General features: G+C 35.7%; 1 protein-coding gene across 1 annotated transcript; it reads left to right on the forward strand.

The window, feature by feature from the left end:
* Positions 1 to 672: 672 nt before the first annotated feature.
* LOC110729342 (alanine--tRNA ligase-like) lies at positions 673 to 13977 on the forward strand. The gene is made up of 23 exons (XM_021909075.1): positions 673 to 1067; positions 2198 to 2436; positions 2572 to 2712; positions 4216 to 4362; positions 4651 to 4803; positions 6359 to 6488; positions 7346 to 7442; positions 7595 to 7715; positions 8041 to 8100; positions 8943 to 8993; positions 9082 to 9177; positions 9377 to 9478; positions 9609 to 9731; positions 10754 to 10891; positions 10983 to 11054; positions 11142 to 11217; positions 11310 to 11452; positions 11556 to 11664; positions 11748 to 11935; positions 12092 to 12181; positions 12285 to 12476; positions 12564 to 12743; positions 13509 to 13977. Exons 1-23 carry the CDS (start codon positions 725 to 727, stop codon positions 13581 to 13583), a joined length of 3066 nt encoding a protein of 1021 aa, XP_021764767.1. The 5' UTR covers positions 673 to 724; the 3' UTR covers positions 13584 to 13977.
* The last annotated feature ends 3591 nt before the right edge of the window (positions 13978 to 17568 follow it).

Raw genomic sequence — 17568 nt, forward strand, 5'->3', positions numbered from 1 at the left:
AGAGTTTAATTTCAAGTGTAAATAGCAACGAATAATGATTTAGGATTTAAATTATTTTAAAAATAAAAAATTATTATCTTTTGACATTAAAGATTTTATCCTAATATGTAATAATGAAATATCATATTTACAATTTTTTTTTAAAGATATCATATTATTGTCATATAACTAACAATAGCGAATAAAATACAAAACAACAATAAATTAAGTCGTATTATAAATTACATTAAAAAAAATTATACTTTTGTAATTGGCAATATCATTTTAATTAAATTATTATTTGTTTTTGTTTTTGTTTTTTGTCTGAAATTATTAAATTGTAAAATAAATCAAATAATTATATATAAAAAAAAACCTTAGAGTATATAGGAAAATATCTTTTCTTGAGATATATGTATGAAAAATCGTGCATTGCACGGGTTTTCATCTAGTGTGTATTACGCGAAGTTGAACAGATATTATATCATAATTTTGATGAAAATAAAATTTTAAAAGTACAGATATTTTTGTACAAAATACATAATTCTTACTGTACTTATATTTATCCATTTTTTAAAAAATGTACCAATTATAAAAATAGATTATATATATATAAACCGTGCATCGCACGAGTTCTACATTAAGTTTCTAATACTAAACAAAACAACAAAGTATAAATTTTGTAGTGTCAATTTCTCATTAAACAGTTGGTTCATTACAAAACCTTAAAACAAAAATCTAATGTATGAGGGCTTATGCTAGAGGAGGGTTTAGCTTCTTCATCTCCAGCTTTACTCAACGTCAACGACCTCTTTTAGCCTCCACCACTCTCTCTCCTCCTTCAATACCTCTTTATTTCACTCCTTCCCATTTCAGATTCTGGGTATCTCATAAAACCACCTTTTCTTCTTCATCTGTTCAAGTTATGGGCCTTCATTCAGAATCTGTTGATGGGGTTTCCTTGGAATGGCCTGCTAAGAAAGTTCGAGACACTTTCATCAAGTTTTTTGAAGACAAAAGCCATACTTTCTGGAAATCAAGCCCTGTTGTTCCTGTTAATGATCCCACTTTACTGTTTGCTAATGCTGGTTTGTGTTCTTTCTTTCCTCTAAGTTTTTTTATTTATTTTTTATTTATTTATTTATTATTGTTTGAATATTGAATTTGATTTGTAATTTGTTATGCAATTTCAATTTTTCTATTGTGTAATTAGGTTTAATGGGTATGTGATTGTGTGCGACCCATCTTACGTTTCGGGTTGACCGTTTTGGTCCTTTGAAATGGATTCTTCATCTTCCTGCTGCGATTAAGTGTTTGTGGAATTGTGGTAGATTTTTAATTGGACTGTTTTTGCTTTGTAGAGCAACACCATCCCAGACTTCTTAAATTAATATATTTATCAAATAAAAAAAAATGAATTCATCAAATATTGAGTTGGTAAGAAATTGGGGAAAGAAGGGAGGGTTGATGTGGGGGGGGGGGGGGAGGGGATAAAGCATGGAGGCAGTAGGCGGTGGAGAGCGGAAGTTGAGGATATATGCTGGTTTTCAGGCTGCAAAAGGATTAGCTTTTACAGTGTGTTTGGATAGATTAGGGGGTAGGAAAAGATGGGGAGGGAGGAGAGGGGGTGGGAAGGGAAGGGGAGGGGAGGGAAGAATGAAAAGTTTTCCTTCCAAATCTCTCCATTGTTGGAGAGATCAATTTTTTGCATGATCCCTCCATTTCTTTTTCCTCCGATTCTCTTCCTTCTTCATTTGTTATCCAAATGAGAGATTATCTATCCCTCAATTTCTCTTCCCTTCCTTTTCCTCCATTTCCTTCAATCCAAACAAAGTGTTAGTCTTGTTGATGTATTTGAATTATTTCATTGGGGACATATGCTGGTTGTTTAGTGCTGATAATGACTTACGGTGTGTTTGGATTGAAGGAATTGGAGGGAAAGGAAGGGAAGGGAAATGAAGAGATATGATATCTTTCATTTGGATAACAAATGAGGAAGGAAGGGAATTGGAAGGGAGAGAAATGTAGGGATTAAATTGTAAGAAAATGACCCCTTCAACTATGGAGAGATTTGGAAGGAAAACTCACCATTCTTCCCTCCCCTCCTCTTCTCCTCCCTCCCCTTCTTTTCCTTCCTCTTTCTTTATCCAAACACGCTGTTAATGAATATGCCATAGACATCAAGGTTCATAAAAAACATAATTGTCTGATTGAACAGGTATGAATCAGTTCAAGCCAATTTTTTTGGGGAATGTTGATCCTAACAGTCCTTTGAGTGAACTAAAGCGTGCATGCAACACTCAGAAATGTATTCGGGCTGGTGGAAAGCACAATGATCTCGATGATGTTGGGAAGGATACTTATCATCATACCTTCTTTGAAATGCTTGGCAATTGGTCCTTTGGAAATTACTTTAAGAAAGAGGCCATTGAATGGGCCTGGGAACTCCTGACCAAGGCAAGTATTTAGACCTGTTTTTCTATGCTGCTCTAAAGTCTACTTCCTTGTTAAGTTGTTAGCATATTGTGAAAATTGTTTTGGTTTATAAGAGTGGGCCTTTAAGTCTAATATGTCCTATCATCTTGCTGACAGGTTTATGGCCTCCCTGCTGGTCAAATTTACGCTACCTATTTCGGTGGAGATGAGAAAGCTGGACTTGCTGCTGACACGGAGGCCAAGGATATTTGGCTCAACTACTTGCCTCCTGAGCGTGTGTTGCCTTTTGGTTGCAAGGTGTCTTTTCTTAACTCTTAACAGAATTTTATCTCCGTAATTTTACGAGTTAAACTAGTAATTTTGGATGTAGAAGAATAGTTATTACTACAAGGTCCAAAAAACCTTTTTTCTGCACTTATGGAAAGTTCTTTCACGAAGTGTCCTGTCCCCTTTTATGATGTGTCTTGAGGGTTTGATTCTTGAAATGCTGGACCCACCCAGCTGTTCCTAGCTGTCATAGGTGAATGGTCAATTCGACTCAATTGGTTATTAATTAGGCTAATTGCTAGGACCTTCAACCTCTTTATTAAAGTAATCTGTATAAAGTGTTCCTATAGTTAAGCTATAGTTCCTACTTGTATCACACAATTGAAATTGTTGCCCGATAGTGGTAGCTGCCAATTTATATACTAATCGGCTTTGGTTGCTGATTGAATCCTAAAAAGGGGTTTTGAATTTGGTCAACTGGTAGAATACTACTGTATGATAAATAAGCACATGTAAATTTGTAATACTTTTAAGTAAATTACGAGTCATGGGTTGTCGTATGAATCATTTTATTCTAACCCACCTGTCTAAGTAGACAAAAGATAAGGTGATGCATTAATTTTTGTATACAGAACAACAAAAATCAAACCCTTAATCCCAAAGATGGGGTTAGCTACATGAACCAAGATTTTATCTCCCGCACTCGCTAACCATGATTCTCTCCTTCCATTCCCTTTTGTCCAATGTCATATGCTTCTGCAAACCCAACTTCTTCATATCCTCAACACTTTCTGTCCAAGTCATCTTTGGTTTTCCTCTACCTCTTCTGAGATCCCCTTGATCCCAACTCTCTACTTTCCTTACCGCTTGACATGCCAAAGATGACTGTAATTATATGTTGACACCCTAGGTTGCTGTAAGATTTACACTTTACTGCCTGACTAGCGCAACTACGGCTAGATAATTCAGGTCAATTTCCATAAATATTAGTTTGAAGGGGGGACGAAATTTTCTTATCTTCCATTCGTCCTTTTTATTTGACAATCTCACTTTTGCACAAATATTTAGGAGTTCCGAGAATATATATAAGAATTTCTGCAAGCTCTTTAATTAGTCCAAGAAGTATGTTTTCAATTCAAATGACATATTTCTAAAGATGGGAAGTGCATGAAATTTTACCTTTTAAGTGATGTCATCCTGAACTCCCTCATATAACTTGGGACATTCCTAAATGGAAACCATGTGACTTTCTCTGCTCCATATTATCAGGTCGCCTTACAAACTTATCTCATTAAATAATGTCAGTTAAGAAATCAATGCACTGTTATTTGTAAATTGTAAATACTAATGCACTTTGTCAATTCTTAATACAAATGATACCAATGGAGTAACTAACATTATTTAATACTTGTGCATAACTTAAATTGAATGCCTTGTATAGTTGTATTTGAGTTAGGCTTGTAGATGTTGATTATTGGTTCTTGCTTTGTACTTCAGTTCTAATTTATGTGGCCCGATGTTTGTATGGAATAGGACAACTTCTGGGAGATGGGCGATACTGGTCCTTGTGGGCCCTGTACTGAGATTCACTTTGATAGGATTGGGAATCGTGATGCTGCATCACTGGTTAATAATGATGACCCTACATGTATAGAGATTTGGAATCTTGTATTTATTCAGGTATGCTTTTGCCAAATATATCTTGTGGAGTAGGCCTTGTTTTGTGTCTTGTAAATTCTGCCAAAAAAAAAAATCATACTCTGTACTCTATATGCTGTTGTTATATTATTGAAAGTGTTGAATTTCCTGGTCTTTGATAATTGATACTAATCTGCTGCCTATCTTTAGATTTTTTATCATGCTTCATGACAAAGGAATTTTTTCATTTCAGAGATTTGTTTTCCCCAGATATTTGGTTTGCTGCTAATACATGTTTTTTTTTTTTTTTTTTTTTGGTGTGGTTTACAGTTTAACAGGGAAACTGATGGTTCCCTGAAATCCCTTCCTGCAAAACATGTTGATACGGGAATGGGTTTTGAAAGATTGACATCGATTCTTCAGAATAAGATGAGTAATTATGATACAGATGTCTTCATGCCCTTGTTTGATGCTATTCAGCAGGTAATCCGATGACTAAAAAGCAAATTTATTGTTAGGTTTCATTTGAAGCTAAGGTTCTTTTATTTGATTGTTTTTGAGAATACATCCTTCTGGTAGTTGGACTTAATCTTTCTGTGCCAATGTGTTTGATAAATTTAAGTTATTCAGACTCATTATATGGTAGAAAAGTTTTTGATGAGCTCTTTGCTATTATGCTCAGACTCAGGTACAAGTATCAGACTTGGATATGAATCCAAGAGGCTGGCATAGAGAACTCTTAGCTTATAGATAATGGTACATAGTTACAAGTGTCTAGTGTTACAATGGGAGATGAGCAAAAGGACCCTTTTCTTTAGATCCTCTATTATACATTTATATAAAAGAATAAAATTGTTAATCTTTCCATGTTAATCGAAAATTGAACCTTGCATTTCCATTTTAGGAGCTTCAAGTGACCTATGGATACTTGAGCTGCAATGAAGAGCCTAAGCACCATAGGTCTTCCGTCCTTCCTATAATGGTGCATCTTCACGGCTGTTATAATTTATTGTTGATAGACTATTAGTTAAGTGTATTTGTCAGCTGATGAATACTTCTACTTTTGACTTCTTGTTGTGCTTATCTGTTTTCATGTACAGGGACAGATCTTCTATAGGGGCCATCTGAGCTTGACCCCTAATAGAAAACTAAAATTATTTTACCTGAAAGAATAAGCCTGCTGATTCGTAATTGACTGATGATGTACACACTGATTTTCTTTTATTTATTTAATTTGGGTGGGTGGGGGGAGGGGGATTGGGGAGTATTATTTATGCTGTTCATTAATTAAAAGGATACTATTAGAAGGAAGACAAGGGAGTGTTATTACTAGAACTAAGAAATCAAATCTGAAATATGTGGGAGTTGGGACAGTGTTGGGTAGCCTTGTCGGTGCTAAGGGTACATGAATGCCCACCTACTTAGGCTGTGGGGTTTACATGCGCTACTGAATCAGTAATCTTACTGGAAGCCTGGCCTTGTAATTAATTGCTTGATTACCTACTTTTCAAACTTCTGAAACGAATTAAAGTATTTTTCTTTTTATCTTATTTGGCCTAGAATTTCATTATCAGCATGTTATATGCTGGTCCAGAATCTACTTAGGGGGGCTACACTTATCCTATTTGGCCAAGAATTTTATTATCAGCATGTTATATGCTGGTTCAGAAGCTACTTAGGGGGGCAGAGGAAGTGTGCATAATAGCAACAGTTGTAGTTCTACTGAAGCAAGTTAAAGCTGGTCTTCTTGATGTTGTTTCTGCATTTTGAAATGCATGGCTTTCCATTGAGTTTTGCTACAAAAGAACTCTCCTTGCTGCTCGAGCTTGGTCAATGTTTAGACTTTCTGTTTTACTTGTGGCATTTGTGATGAGTTTTAGTCTCAGTTCTGCATGAGCGTTCTGTATTGCAGGTTGCATCAGTTAATCATATTCTAGGTTGGATATATCTTAGTGAAGCGTGAACACCAATGATTTTGATTGAGATATCAACCTTTTATGAGCTCTAATTATTGTCCACATATTCAATTTGCATTCAGGCAACTGGGGCTTGCACTTATTCTGGAAAAGTTGGTGACGATGATGTAGACAATGTTGATATGGCCTATAGGGTTGTCGCTGATCATATAAGAACTCTCTCTTTTGCAATTGCTGATGGTGCTTGTCCAGGTATAGTCTGAAACATGGTTCTAGTGCTCACCTATCTTTAAATATTGATCTTACTGTATAATGACAAATCTTTTTTTTGTGTTTGAATCTTCATGTGGAAGTTTAATATATTATTATTGTAATTTTAGAAATTAGATGACAGATGATCAGAATTCATGAAGTTTGGATTGAATTCTTTGGTGATGATTTAGATTTTGTCTTAAACATGCACAAAGCTATTCACGTTCCATCTCTTGGAACACCTGGTATATGCTATCAAACAGCTCTACTTTGCCTTGGATTTTTGCTGTTGTGATCTTGAAGTTATTCATCTTAGATGTATTAAATTAGAAAGTAAATAAACAATTCGTTGGTAAATCCTGTCTGGTCAGGGAATATTGATCTCATGATTGCCACTTTAGAAGAGAAAATTAGTATCTTTGGGCCTATGTTTAATTAATAATTTAGTTATGCGTCTCATGCATTGCGATTTTGATGATTATTCTAGTAGTTTTTTTGTTGCCGTTTTTTGGGGGTCTTTAGAAGTATTAAAATATATTCATATTGTTGGTTTGTTGACTTAGCCCTAAATTTTTTTTGATCTAATCATGGTAGATTGATAGTTATGTTGGTTGGAATCTGAAGCTAGCTATAAAAAATTTGATTATCGTGCATAGTTGGACGTTTAAGGCTTCATGTGCCAAACTAGAGGCAATAAAGTGATGGACCTGAGTACATTTCAGAATACAATCACATATTTAGTAGTAGATAGGATTATGTCTCTTGTGTTGGGTTCTAATTTGGGTTTTATTTGATTTGAAGAAAAATAGTTGTCATGACATGCATAGACACTTCACAAGATTTCACTTGTAGCGCAGGTAATGAAGGTCGTGAATACGTATTAAGGCGCATTCTTCGTCGTGCTGTTCGTTATGGAAGTGAAGTACTAAACGCCAAAGAAGGGTTTTTTAATGGGTAAGAAAGAACAACATACTTTTTATTCAATCATTCTTCTTGCTTGAGCTAATTTATCATTTTTCTCGTTTTCTTCTCATGAATTATGCTGCATTTTATACTTAATTCTATTCCTACAAACACGTAGTATGTGAACGCATGATTGGCTGCAGGCTTGTACCTACTCTGGTGAATTTGATGGATGATATTTTTCCGGAGCTGAAGCAGCATGAGAAACATATCAAAGATGTTATTGCAGCTGAAGAGACCAGTTTTGGGAAAACATTGCTTAAGGTGAGAAAAAAAGTTGCTTGCAAAGACATGTTTGCTTAGTGGCAAAGCTATAAGATGGGAAACAGCTTATGGGTGTTATATTGCTGTCTATGCTATAGAATTAAGGTGGGTTCCTCTATGAAATTGCTTACCCTATGATTAACAACCAAGTGGTGATACATAACTTGGTCAAAGTCTTTAAAGGATATCAGGAACTGCCATTTCAGAAACACGAATTTTTAAATCCCAGATTAGATTAGGTCTAGCTGAATGCTGTAGTAGTTTATTTGCATTTATGGCTAGGCTGCTCTTTAACTCTTACAAATGATGATTAATATGTAACCAGGGAATCGAGAAATTTAAGAAGGCTGCCCAGGAGGTTGATGGGAAGACATTGAGTGGCCAGGTAGAATGCTTTCCTTTGGTATTTGCGTCTGCTCCTTTTCTACTGTGGGTGCTCTTCTGGCATGTGCACTCTTTGTTTTTGTGTATGATATTTTTATGAGGGTTTTTCCAGCTGCTAAATCTACTTTTCTATAATTTTTCTGTAGTTCTTCCGAACCTCTGTTTTCTCCCCAAGATATTATCTTGCTGCTGTCTGAGACAGTTTCACTAATCTTGACTCTAAATTGCTTGGGATTTAGTGTACTATACGACTTGACCATATTGGAGTCAACAAGTGGTGAAGTTTTTCATTGAGCTATTATTATGGGGAAGTTTTCTCGATAGCCATAGGCATAGGTAGTAGTATTATAGCAATACAGCATGCATGTACATCAGTACCTCTGCTCCGCAAGTAAACAGAACTACCTTGTACAGGTGTATGAGTTTACTATGACCATAAATTAGGCTGTATCAAGTGTCAACCACAAAGCCATCCGCATTGCCCACAAAAGTAGTTTTGTGACTACATCCAAGACTTAAAATCCTACTTAATGTTTTGAGTAGTCACTAATCTTAAAACACTTACTTCAGTTGAGACTTGAGAGTTACTGTTGGATTATCCAACACCATTTTATCCCGGCTACAAAGTGTCACATCGACAGTATATGGCTATATGATTGATTTTAAATAATAGTACCACCTTTTTTAGAGGGGGAGGAAGGTGAAGTTGTAAAGTGATGGATTATATGGTAAATATTTTATTATCTTTTGTCTGCAGTTATGCAACGAGGCCATGGATTCACAAGTTAGTAAATGGCTGTTACATAATAGAGCTGTCAATGACTCCTAAATTGTTTCTTGCAGGATGCATTTGTATTGTGGGACACATATGGCTTTCCATTAGATTTGACCCAGGTACTTGGTGTGTTTTTTTTATTGCTTACATACAAATGCAATGATTCCATTTTATACTTTTTGACTCCTGATTCTTGTTTCCCTCTAGTTAATGGCAGAGGAAAGAGGTTTAACTGTTGATACTAAAGGTTTTATTGATGCTATGGCGGAAGCAAGGGAAAGATCAAGAAGCGCTCAAAATAAGGTGTTATTTTGCCTAGCGACCAGAACTGGAATTACATCATGTTAATAGGAAACCTGCATTTTAAAATTCAAATTTCATGCCTCATGTGCATTGCTATGAAAGTTTAGTTCATGAGACACAATAATTATGCAGTTTTCTCTATGTTATGAGTGGATGGATATCTATGTAAAGCTAACTCCGTCACTTTGATATCCTATAGCAAGCTGGTGGAGCAATTACAATGGATGCAAATGCTACGGCAATGTTACATGTCAATCAAGTTCCAACCACTGACGACTCTAGCAAGTACATCTGGTTCAAGGTTAGTTTATTCATTGTATTATTCAAGTATTATCCTCTGTTGATGGAAGTTAGAAACTTTGTGGTGTACATCACTTATATATAGTGGAACTTGATAAAATAATTTTCTTGCGCAAATTCATGTATTTCAGGATCATGACAGCACCATTCGAGCTGTATACACTGGATCTGAGTTTTTGGATACTGCTGAAGCTGGCCAGGAAATTGGTGTTGTTCTGGAGTCCACAAGTTTCTATGCTGAGCAAGGTGGTCAGGTATAGATATATACTAAATTTCTAGTAAAAATTAGTTGCTCAATTGGTCAACCATGTATCACTTTCTGGTCTGGTTATTGATAAATATTATCTGATTAATAGGTGTTCCATTCGATTTCAACTGGCACTCACATGATCTTAAATTAACTGTTATTCATTTTATTTTTCTATTTTATATTTACAATAAAGCCATTCAATTCTTCTGTACGCTAATACACAATATTTTGTTGAAACAGAGAGCTTCTATGCTCATTGACAATGTAAATACTTCATTAAAAGCTGCTTCATAGTATATTTTTTTTGTAAATTTATGTTTATACCAAGATAAATATTGGTGCTAGATTTTGTGTCTGGTGTTGTATTGAGTGTAATTTGGCTGACTAAAACTGATAAGACTAGTCTTTAAAGTGCTGTTACAGGCTTACAGCTGAAGGAATATAGAGTTGGTGTTACATCAAGAATGGGCTTACATTTAGCAGGGAGTGCATTTGGATATTCTTTTGCTCTATCGTTTTGTTCATTTTGAAGGATTCAATATAGATGCTCCTGCACCTTGAAGATGTAAAATATGTTTCTTGTAAGATTAAAGGAAGACTTTTGCTATTGCACGAAGAGGAGTGTTTTATGTGCTGATGAGTTCTGTGCTTTATAAAACACGCACAAATTTGAAATTGCTCTAAATTCTAGGATAATAGCTTGAATTGCTGAAGTTATCTTGTGGCATATATTGGTTTATATCACCACCTAACGTGGCAGGGTGAGAGAATTGGAGAGATTTTTTTTGTGGATTTCAGTATGTTATATTTTGTAGATTTCATTTTCCGGCTCCTGGAATTGAGTAATTGATAAGAAAGTCCGATCTGTTTGGATACACTGACAGTTTATCTTATTTATATTGCATGACTTGTAACTTTAAAAGTTTGAATGCATATGGTTCTTGTTATCTAGTGGTTCAATTGAACTATATGCATACAAACATTGTACCAATGTTCAAGTCTCTAAGTTGATCTCTTTTGATTCAGATATTTGACACTGGATCAATTGATGGCCCACATGGTAGTTTTAAAGTAACTAATGTCCAAGCGTTTGGTGGTTTCGTTCTACATATTGGTTCAAGTGAAACTGGTAAATTATCTGTTGGTGATAAAGTCACTTGCAAGGTAGCATTTTTCACTATGATACTCTTCCTATTAATTCCTGTAGCCCTTGTTCTGCTTTTCCTTCTCACTTGTTTATAATTTGATTGTACAGGTGGACTATAATAGACGTCAACTCATTGCCCCCAACCATACCTGTACTCACATGTTAAACTTTGCTCTCAGGGTAGGTTGCTTCCTATTTAACTTGTATTTGTTTGTAGTTGTGTACTTGCGTATCCTGTCTAAATGCTGTACATTTGTGGATTTGCAGGAGGTTCTTGGGACTCATGTTGACCAGAAGGGATCTATTGTCCTTCCTGAAAAATTAAGATATGATTTTTCTCATGGTAATGACTCTTCGGTGATGTTAGTACTAGTAGGTTGTTTGCCTCACCGCCAAATTTTATATTAATTTGCAAGCCATTGCTTTCCTCAACAGGCAAACCTGTTCAAAGTGAAGAATTGAGGAAAATAGAAAGCATAGTGAATGAACAAATTAAAGCTGAATTAGGTGTATATGCAAAAGAGGCAACACTTGCTGATGCCAAGCGTGTAAATGGTCTTAGGGCTGTATTTGGGGAAGTAAGCTTCTGTTCTTTTGAAACCATGTGTTGATGTTACATTAATGTTTCAGTATGCTCTTCTCATTATCATATACCCAGTGAACGACTGCTTAATGTTGCAGATATACCCTGATCCTGTGAGAATAGTATCGATTGGGAAAAAGGTGGAAGATCTCTTGGCTGATCCAGAAAAAGAAGAGTGGTCGCAATACTCTGCTGAACTTTGTGGAGGTATAATGTCTTGAATTTTTATGTGTTCCTTTTCAAAGATTTGAATTATTTTTTACTGAAATTTTGTATTGTGGACTATGTAGGAACCCATATATCTAATACAAAAGAAGCTAAGGCATTTGCTCTTTTATCTGAGGAGGGAATTGCCAAAGGAATTCGTAGAGTGACTGCTGTTACATCTGACATTGCATTGGAAGCATTTAAATTGGCATGCTCCCTTGAGCAAGAAGTGATTGATGCATCAAACATAGAAGCAAGCCTGCTAGAGAAGGTTGGTTTGAAATATCATTATATGTTTCTTCTAACACTAAATCGATCTTAGCCTTCACAGTGCTGTACTTTATTAGTGGCTGTCATTATATGAGCCTCCTGCTATAGATATCTGTGCTGTTTGATGAGTGATAATGTATATTCTCTTTTGTTTTAGAAAGTAGCTGCTCTGAGAAGCAGTGTAGATGCAGCATCTATTCCAACAGCCAAGAAAAGTGACATTCGGCTAAAGATTTCCTTGCTTCAGGTTTTGTCTTTGTTCTGATTAAGTATACTAACTTCTCTTGCTTGTTCTCCAACTCAATGACCATCTGCATACAGATTCATATGTATGTCCTTGTTTGTGGTAGGACCAAGTGCGGAATGCACAGAAAAGATTGGCTGCAGAGAACCGTCAAAAGGTAGTTGAGACTGCCAGTGAGAAGGCAGAGGCTGCTATTGCAGAGGGGAAGACCTTTTGCACCTCTCGTGTTGATGTTGGTGTAGATGCTTCTGCTGTCAAAATCCTCAAGGAAGCTATACAGGAAGTAATACAGGAGAAGGTTTGTGGCAATTGCAGTTTTTGCCTCTGTTTTTATAGCTTTACATGCATTGGATGCTTACTAACTTTGCTTTATTGGGGTGAGCAGAAGTTACCAGTCATGGTCTTTAGTGTGGATGAATCTGCAAATAAGGCTATTGTTTATGCTGGAGTTCCCAGCAAGGATAACAAATGCGAGGGCTTAGAAGTGTCTGAATGGTTAACAGTTGCTTTGGGTCCGCTAAAGGGAAAGGGCGGTAAAGGAAAAGGTGGTCTCGCTCAAGGCCAGGTTAGCAACATCTTTTTCTTTCTAAGTGATGAATGCTTGATTTCTGCTGTTTAGATGATTTTCATATTAGTTGAGATTCATGGTGTTCTCCCTACGTTTTCTTTTTAAATGCATCACTTGCATTTACATGGAGTTATAGGAGGGCTAATTTATATTTGAATAAAAGTACAATGGGGACCATTAGAGAGACATACGTTCCCACTTGAGGGAGAAATGATAAAATATTTTGTCTTTATACTTTCCCACTTGAGGGAGAAATGATAATATATTTTGTCTTTATACTTTCCCACTTGAGGGAGAAATGATAAAATATTTTGAGTGGGGTATTAGAGACGAGAGAAAAATAATAAAATATGATATAAAGTTACCAAATATAGAAGTGACGTGTCTAAAAAAATAAACACTCCTAAATGACAAGTGATTTATTTAAAAAAAGACAAGATGAAGTATTACGAATGTGCATAGTATTAGGATTAGAACGATCTGTAATTGTGAAGCCTGATGTTGTCTAGAGTTCAGATGGAAACAAGCCAAGTCAGAGACTGTCCTTGTTCCAGCTCATTTATTTTCTTGCTCTGAACTATTTTGGGACTAGTTGCTCAGGCAAGCACGCCAAGCAGGTCTATTCAGCAAATTTAATCAGGAGATATGCCTAGGAAATTAAGCTTTGCAAAATTGTTACTTTAGTTTGATTATATGTATACGCTATAACTAAATTTTACTGGAGAACAAAAAATCTAATGAAATGACATTTTTGCTCTTCAGGGTACTGATGCATCAAATGTTGAAGAGGCCATAAAACTGGCAGTCGATTTCGCATCTATGAAGCTGAACTGTTAGCTGCGTATTGAGTATTGACAAACCGAACTTTGTGGCTGCCTGTGCAATTCTAATTGCTGTTCCTTGCCCTTCATCCCTCGGAATTTAAGCAAGATTTACAAAATGAGTAATATTGAGCCATTTATACGAAAAGGTGGCGTGCAGATATATTGCTTATTGATAGAATTGAATGGTCTTTCATATCATATACTAATATACTAGGAATTTTTTTACAGACTTTCAAGAAAATGTATTTTACCTTTCCATATTGGGACTTTTACTGAAGCTGTTACAATACTTAACTACTAATAGAGCTACTCAATATTTTTTGCAGCCCAATGGAATGACTGCTGTTAGATTAGATCTTAACATCTATTGGAGCTCTGTAATTCCAAGCTAGCATCCTTCAAACCCATGTGCTAGAGATATCATTTACTCCGTACTGGTGATCTTGTTGAGTTTCATAAACAACGGATGTTCTTTTGATGGAAAATGGAGAATCGGAGGCCTGGAGTTTCTTTTGGTGGTCTCCTATTCCAAATATTCTGACTTCCCCAACTCTACCCCTCTTCTAAATAAGGCCTTCACACTCTAGATCGAAACGAATCCCTTCTCCAAATCTCTTGACTTCTCCATGCTACTCCTCTTTTAGACAAGGCCTTCACATTTCTAGATTTTGAGGTAATAACGAAGTATAAAAGATAAATTTATGTATTCATACTCTGTTTATATTTTGGTTGGGCTCTCTACCCTTAAACTAAGACTTTTAGTACGTCGTAAAAGATATAATTAAAGGGTTTTTTTTTTGTTTTTTATTTTTATTTTTTTTTTTTATTTTTTTTTTTTGTGCAAAAGAGTGGCAAGTCCCCGGGAAAAATAAAACAAAATTACTAAGGAACAACCCGTGGCCAAGCCACTCCCACTACATCCTCATGCAATATATGCTCTAATGCTAAGGGGTCTGTGACTCTCCTTGATTAGCTAGTCAATCAGCACCTCTTTTTTCCTCCATAAATATGATGTACCTCCACTCTCCAATTGGCATCTTCTAGCATCCTCTTGCATCTAATGAGTATGTGCACACTTTCACCATTACAATCAGCATCTCTGTTTAGAGCTTGGACTAATGCCTCACTGTCAAGCTGCACTTGAATCCTAGTAGCTTGCATTCTGATAGCGAGATTTAAGCCATACTCCAGTGCTTTAGCTTCAGCCATAAAGGCATTGCATACCCCAATTTTAATAGAGAAAGCATATGCAAGTTTACCTGCATGGTCTCGAATAAGACCACTACCCCCTGCAGGCCCAGGTGCACCCTTTGCCGCACCATCAGTATTTAGTGCAAGCCAACCATGGGGAGGAGCCAGCCAACCATGGTATCTGATGATAGATACATAATGTAAAAGTATTATCCCCCAACAAAAAAACTCCATTTTATTAACTATTTACAAATTGGTTTTGGCTAGTTTTAATGAACACTAATGAGCTTAATTTTATGAACACTACGAAGTTTTAAATACTTCGATTAAGGAAAAGTATTGTGTGAATAAGACTCACGGTGAGTCAACCCACATAATACTTTCTCTACCGTCGAATTTCTAGTTCATTCTTGCCGCTCTTTGTCTTCACTCCATTCGTGCTCATTCCTCAACCATTCACTCCTTGCTTCTATATTTCCCGACCATTCACTTTCTCGTCTTCTAGACTGCGTTTGCCGAACCACCATACGTGAGTTCAAATTGCTACGTGAGTTCAAACTGTCGAATATGTAAGTGCTAGCTTCTGCTGAATTGCTACGTGAGTTCAAATTTCGATGGAAATTCAGAGACGAGATCTCCTTAGGGCGCAGAGATCCAGGTTTGGCGGGTGGTGGGGTGAGAATGAAAACCATGCTCGCCATAGGGTGATGGATGTTTAGCCATACCCGCCTCGCCTCACACCTTTATATACTTGTATATTTTTCTCAAAACAAAAATAAGAAAAATACAATTAATATCATTAAGAAATTACACCACTATGCGTTTTTCTTATATGACCCTGAGTTTTACGTTACTATATTGGAAGTTGAGGAGAACGAAGCCTTCCTTATATGGGGGTTAGTTGATACCTCAACCTAGTAGAGGCCTTTTGGGTAGGACTTCTTGTCATGCACCAAAGCAAATCCTTGCGGGTTAGGGCTCAGAGAGGACAATATATACTAACGGACTCATGTTGACCTGAGGTGTTACAATTAGAGACGTAAAAAATTCATTTGCTACAACAAATAAGAAATGGGATAGTAGTCGTATTGAGACGATTCAAACAAGACCCTATATGACTATATATGTTTTGTAATACCCCGTATTTTTATATGTATAATAATTTAAAGTATTATTTGATGATGTATCTAAATAATTTGAAATGAATTATTTATGGTATTATAATAATTTAGAAAGGTTTATTTCAATTAAAAACCCATTTCTATTTATTTATTTGGTTTAGGAAATATTTTATTTCATTATTTAGAAACTTTGGGGCATATTTAATTTATAAGGAATTTTTAAAGTAAATGGAGTTTTAAAGAAAGTCAAATACCAAGTTGAATGGGAATGGGAATCATTAAGGGTAAAAAGGAAAATCAAGTTAGGAGAGTTTTGAGAGAGGGTATAAATACCCACCTTATGAGCAAATTAGACTTTGCCCAAGGTGGAGAATACCCAAAGGTAAACTCTCTTTCTCTCCCCTCTTATTTTCTTTCCCCTTAATTTTCTCCCCTCCCCTCACTCACGACACACACACACACACCCACCGTGAGTGGCCGGCTGCCACCACCACCACCGGCCGACCACCACCAGCACACGCCGCCAGCAGCAACCGGTGAGAGGCGGCGGCGGCCGTCCTCACTCCCTCCTTGTGTGCATGCGTGGGTTCAAGGAAAAAAAAATTGTTTCAATTTTTAATTAGCTTTGATTAATTATTGTTGTGGGTATTGTGTATGATTTTACAGTGTTTTAATGATGTTTAATTCACATAATTTTCAGATTTGGTTTTTATTTGAAAAGGCCCCAAATTGATAAACCCTAGGTTTCTAAATTGATGTTTATTGATGGAATTTAATGGAGGTTGATTAAAACTATTGAAAGTAATATTTTTAAACTAAATTACGGCAAGTTTAGAGTTTTTATAATGCTGAAAATTTTATGTAGAGGCTAGAATAAAGTTTTCTTAAGGGATCTCAATTACCCATTAATTGGAAATAAAAGTAGATGGTTTTAATTAATTTTCAGCATGTTTTAAAAGTTTTAAAAGTGTTTTAAAGAGTGTATATATTGTTGGAAATTTATATGAATAGATATTAATGTCTCTTGAAATTGTGGGTTGTAGGAGACTTCCAAGTGAGTGATTTCGTGTAATCGTGACGATTTTGAGATCATATTCGAGATACGTACGCATACTCGATATTATTTAAGTGTGTAGAAGCATGCTAGGATTTATTTTAATGATTCTAAATTAGTATCATGCTAGGAATTGGTTGGAATTGGTGAATTGAATTGAATTGATTGAGTTGGAATGATTTTTGGTGAAATATTGGTGAAGCATGATTGATTGAAATAATTATTTATTGGAATTGATGATGTTGGAATATTGCTATTGAACCACACTTTTATTGTTGGCATGCTTGAAGATTCATTTGATTAAACTAAATGTTTAATTTAGTTTGCAATATAAAAAGGGAATTTTATTATGGTTCATATAATTTTTATTGATGCTATAGGCATGGGAATTGAGCTAGTAAGTGTTTTAGTACACCGGAAATAAAGGAAATGCGGTGCCTAAGTGCACTTAAAGTGTTTTAAACACCGAGAGATATGATTTGCCGTACATTATGCGCTTTAGGTGTTATTTAACGTCGAGGTAGTTTAAAAAGGATTCAACATTTAATCATTTATGATCACTAATAATTCAAGAATTAAATTGGAATGTTTTATTACTTGAATGATTTATGTTAATTGATTGTGTTGTAGAT

Source organism: Chenopodium quinoa, unplaced genomic scaffold (genome assembly GCF_001683475.1).
Source record: "Chenopodium quinoa cultivar QQ74 unplaced genomic scaffold, ASM168347v1, whole genome shotgun sequence".
NCBI lineage: Eukaryota > Viridiplantae > Streptophyta > Magnoliopsida > Caryophyllales > Amaranthaceae > Chenopodium > Chenopodium quinoa.

Excerpts from the sequence above, each read along its gene's own strand:
- LOC110729342 (XM_021909075.1), top strand. The coding sequence starts at position 725 with ATGAGGGCTTATGCTAGAGGAGGGTTTAGCTTCTTCATCTCCAGCTTT. Across the intron at positions 10,892-10,982 it reads GTGATAAAGTCACTTGCAAG|GTGGACTATAATAGACGTCA; the intron begins GTAGCATTTTTC and ends TTGATTGTACAG. Across the intron at positions 11,665-11,747 it reads CTCTGCTGAACTTTGTGGAG|GAACCCATATATCTAATACA; the intron begins GTATAATGTCTT and ends TGGACTATGTAG.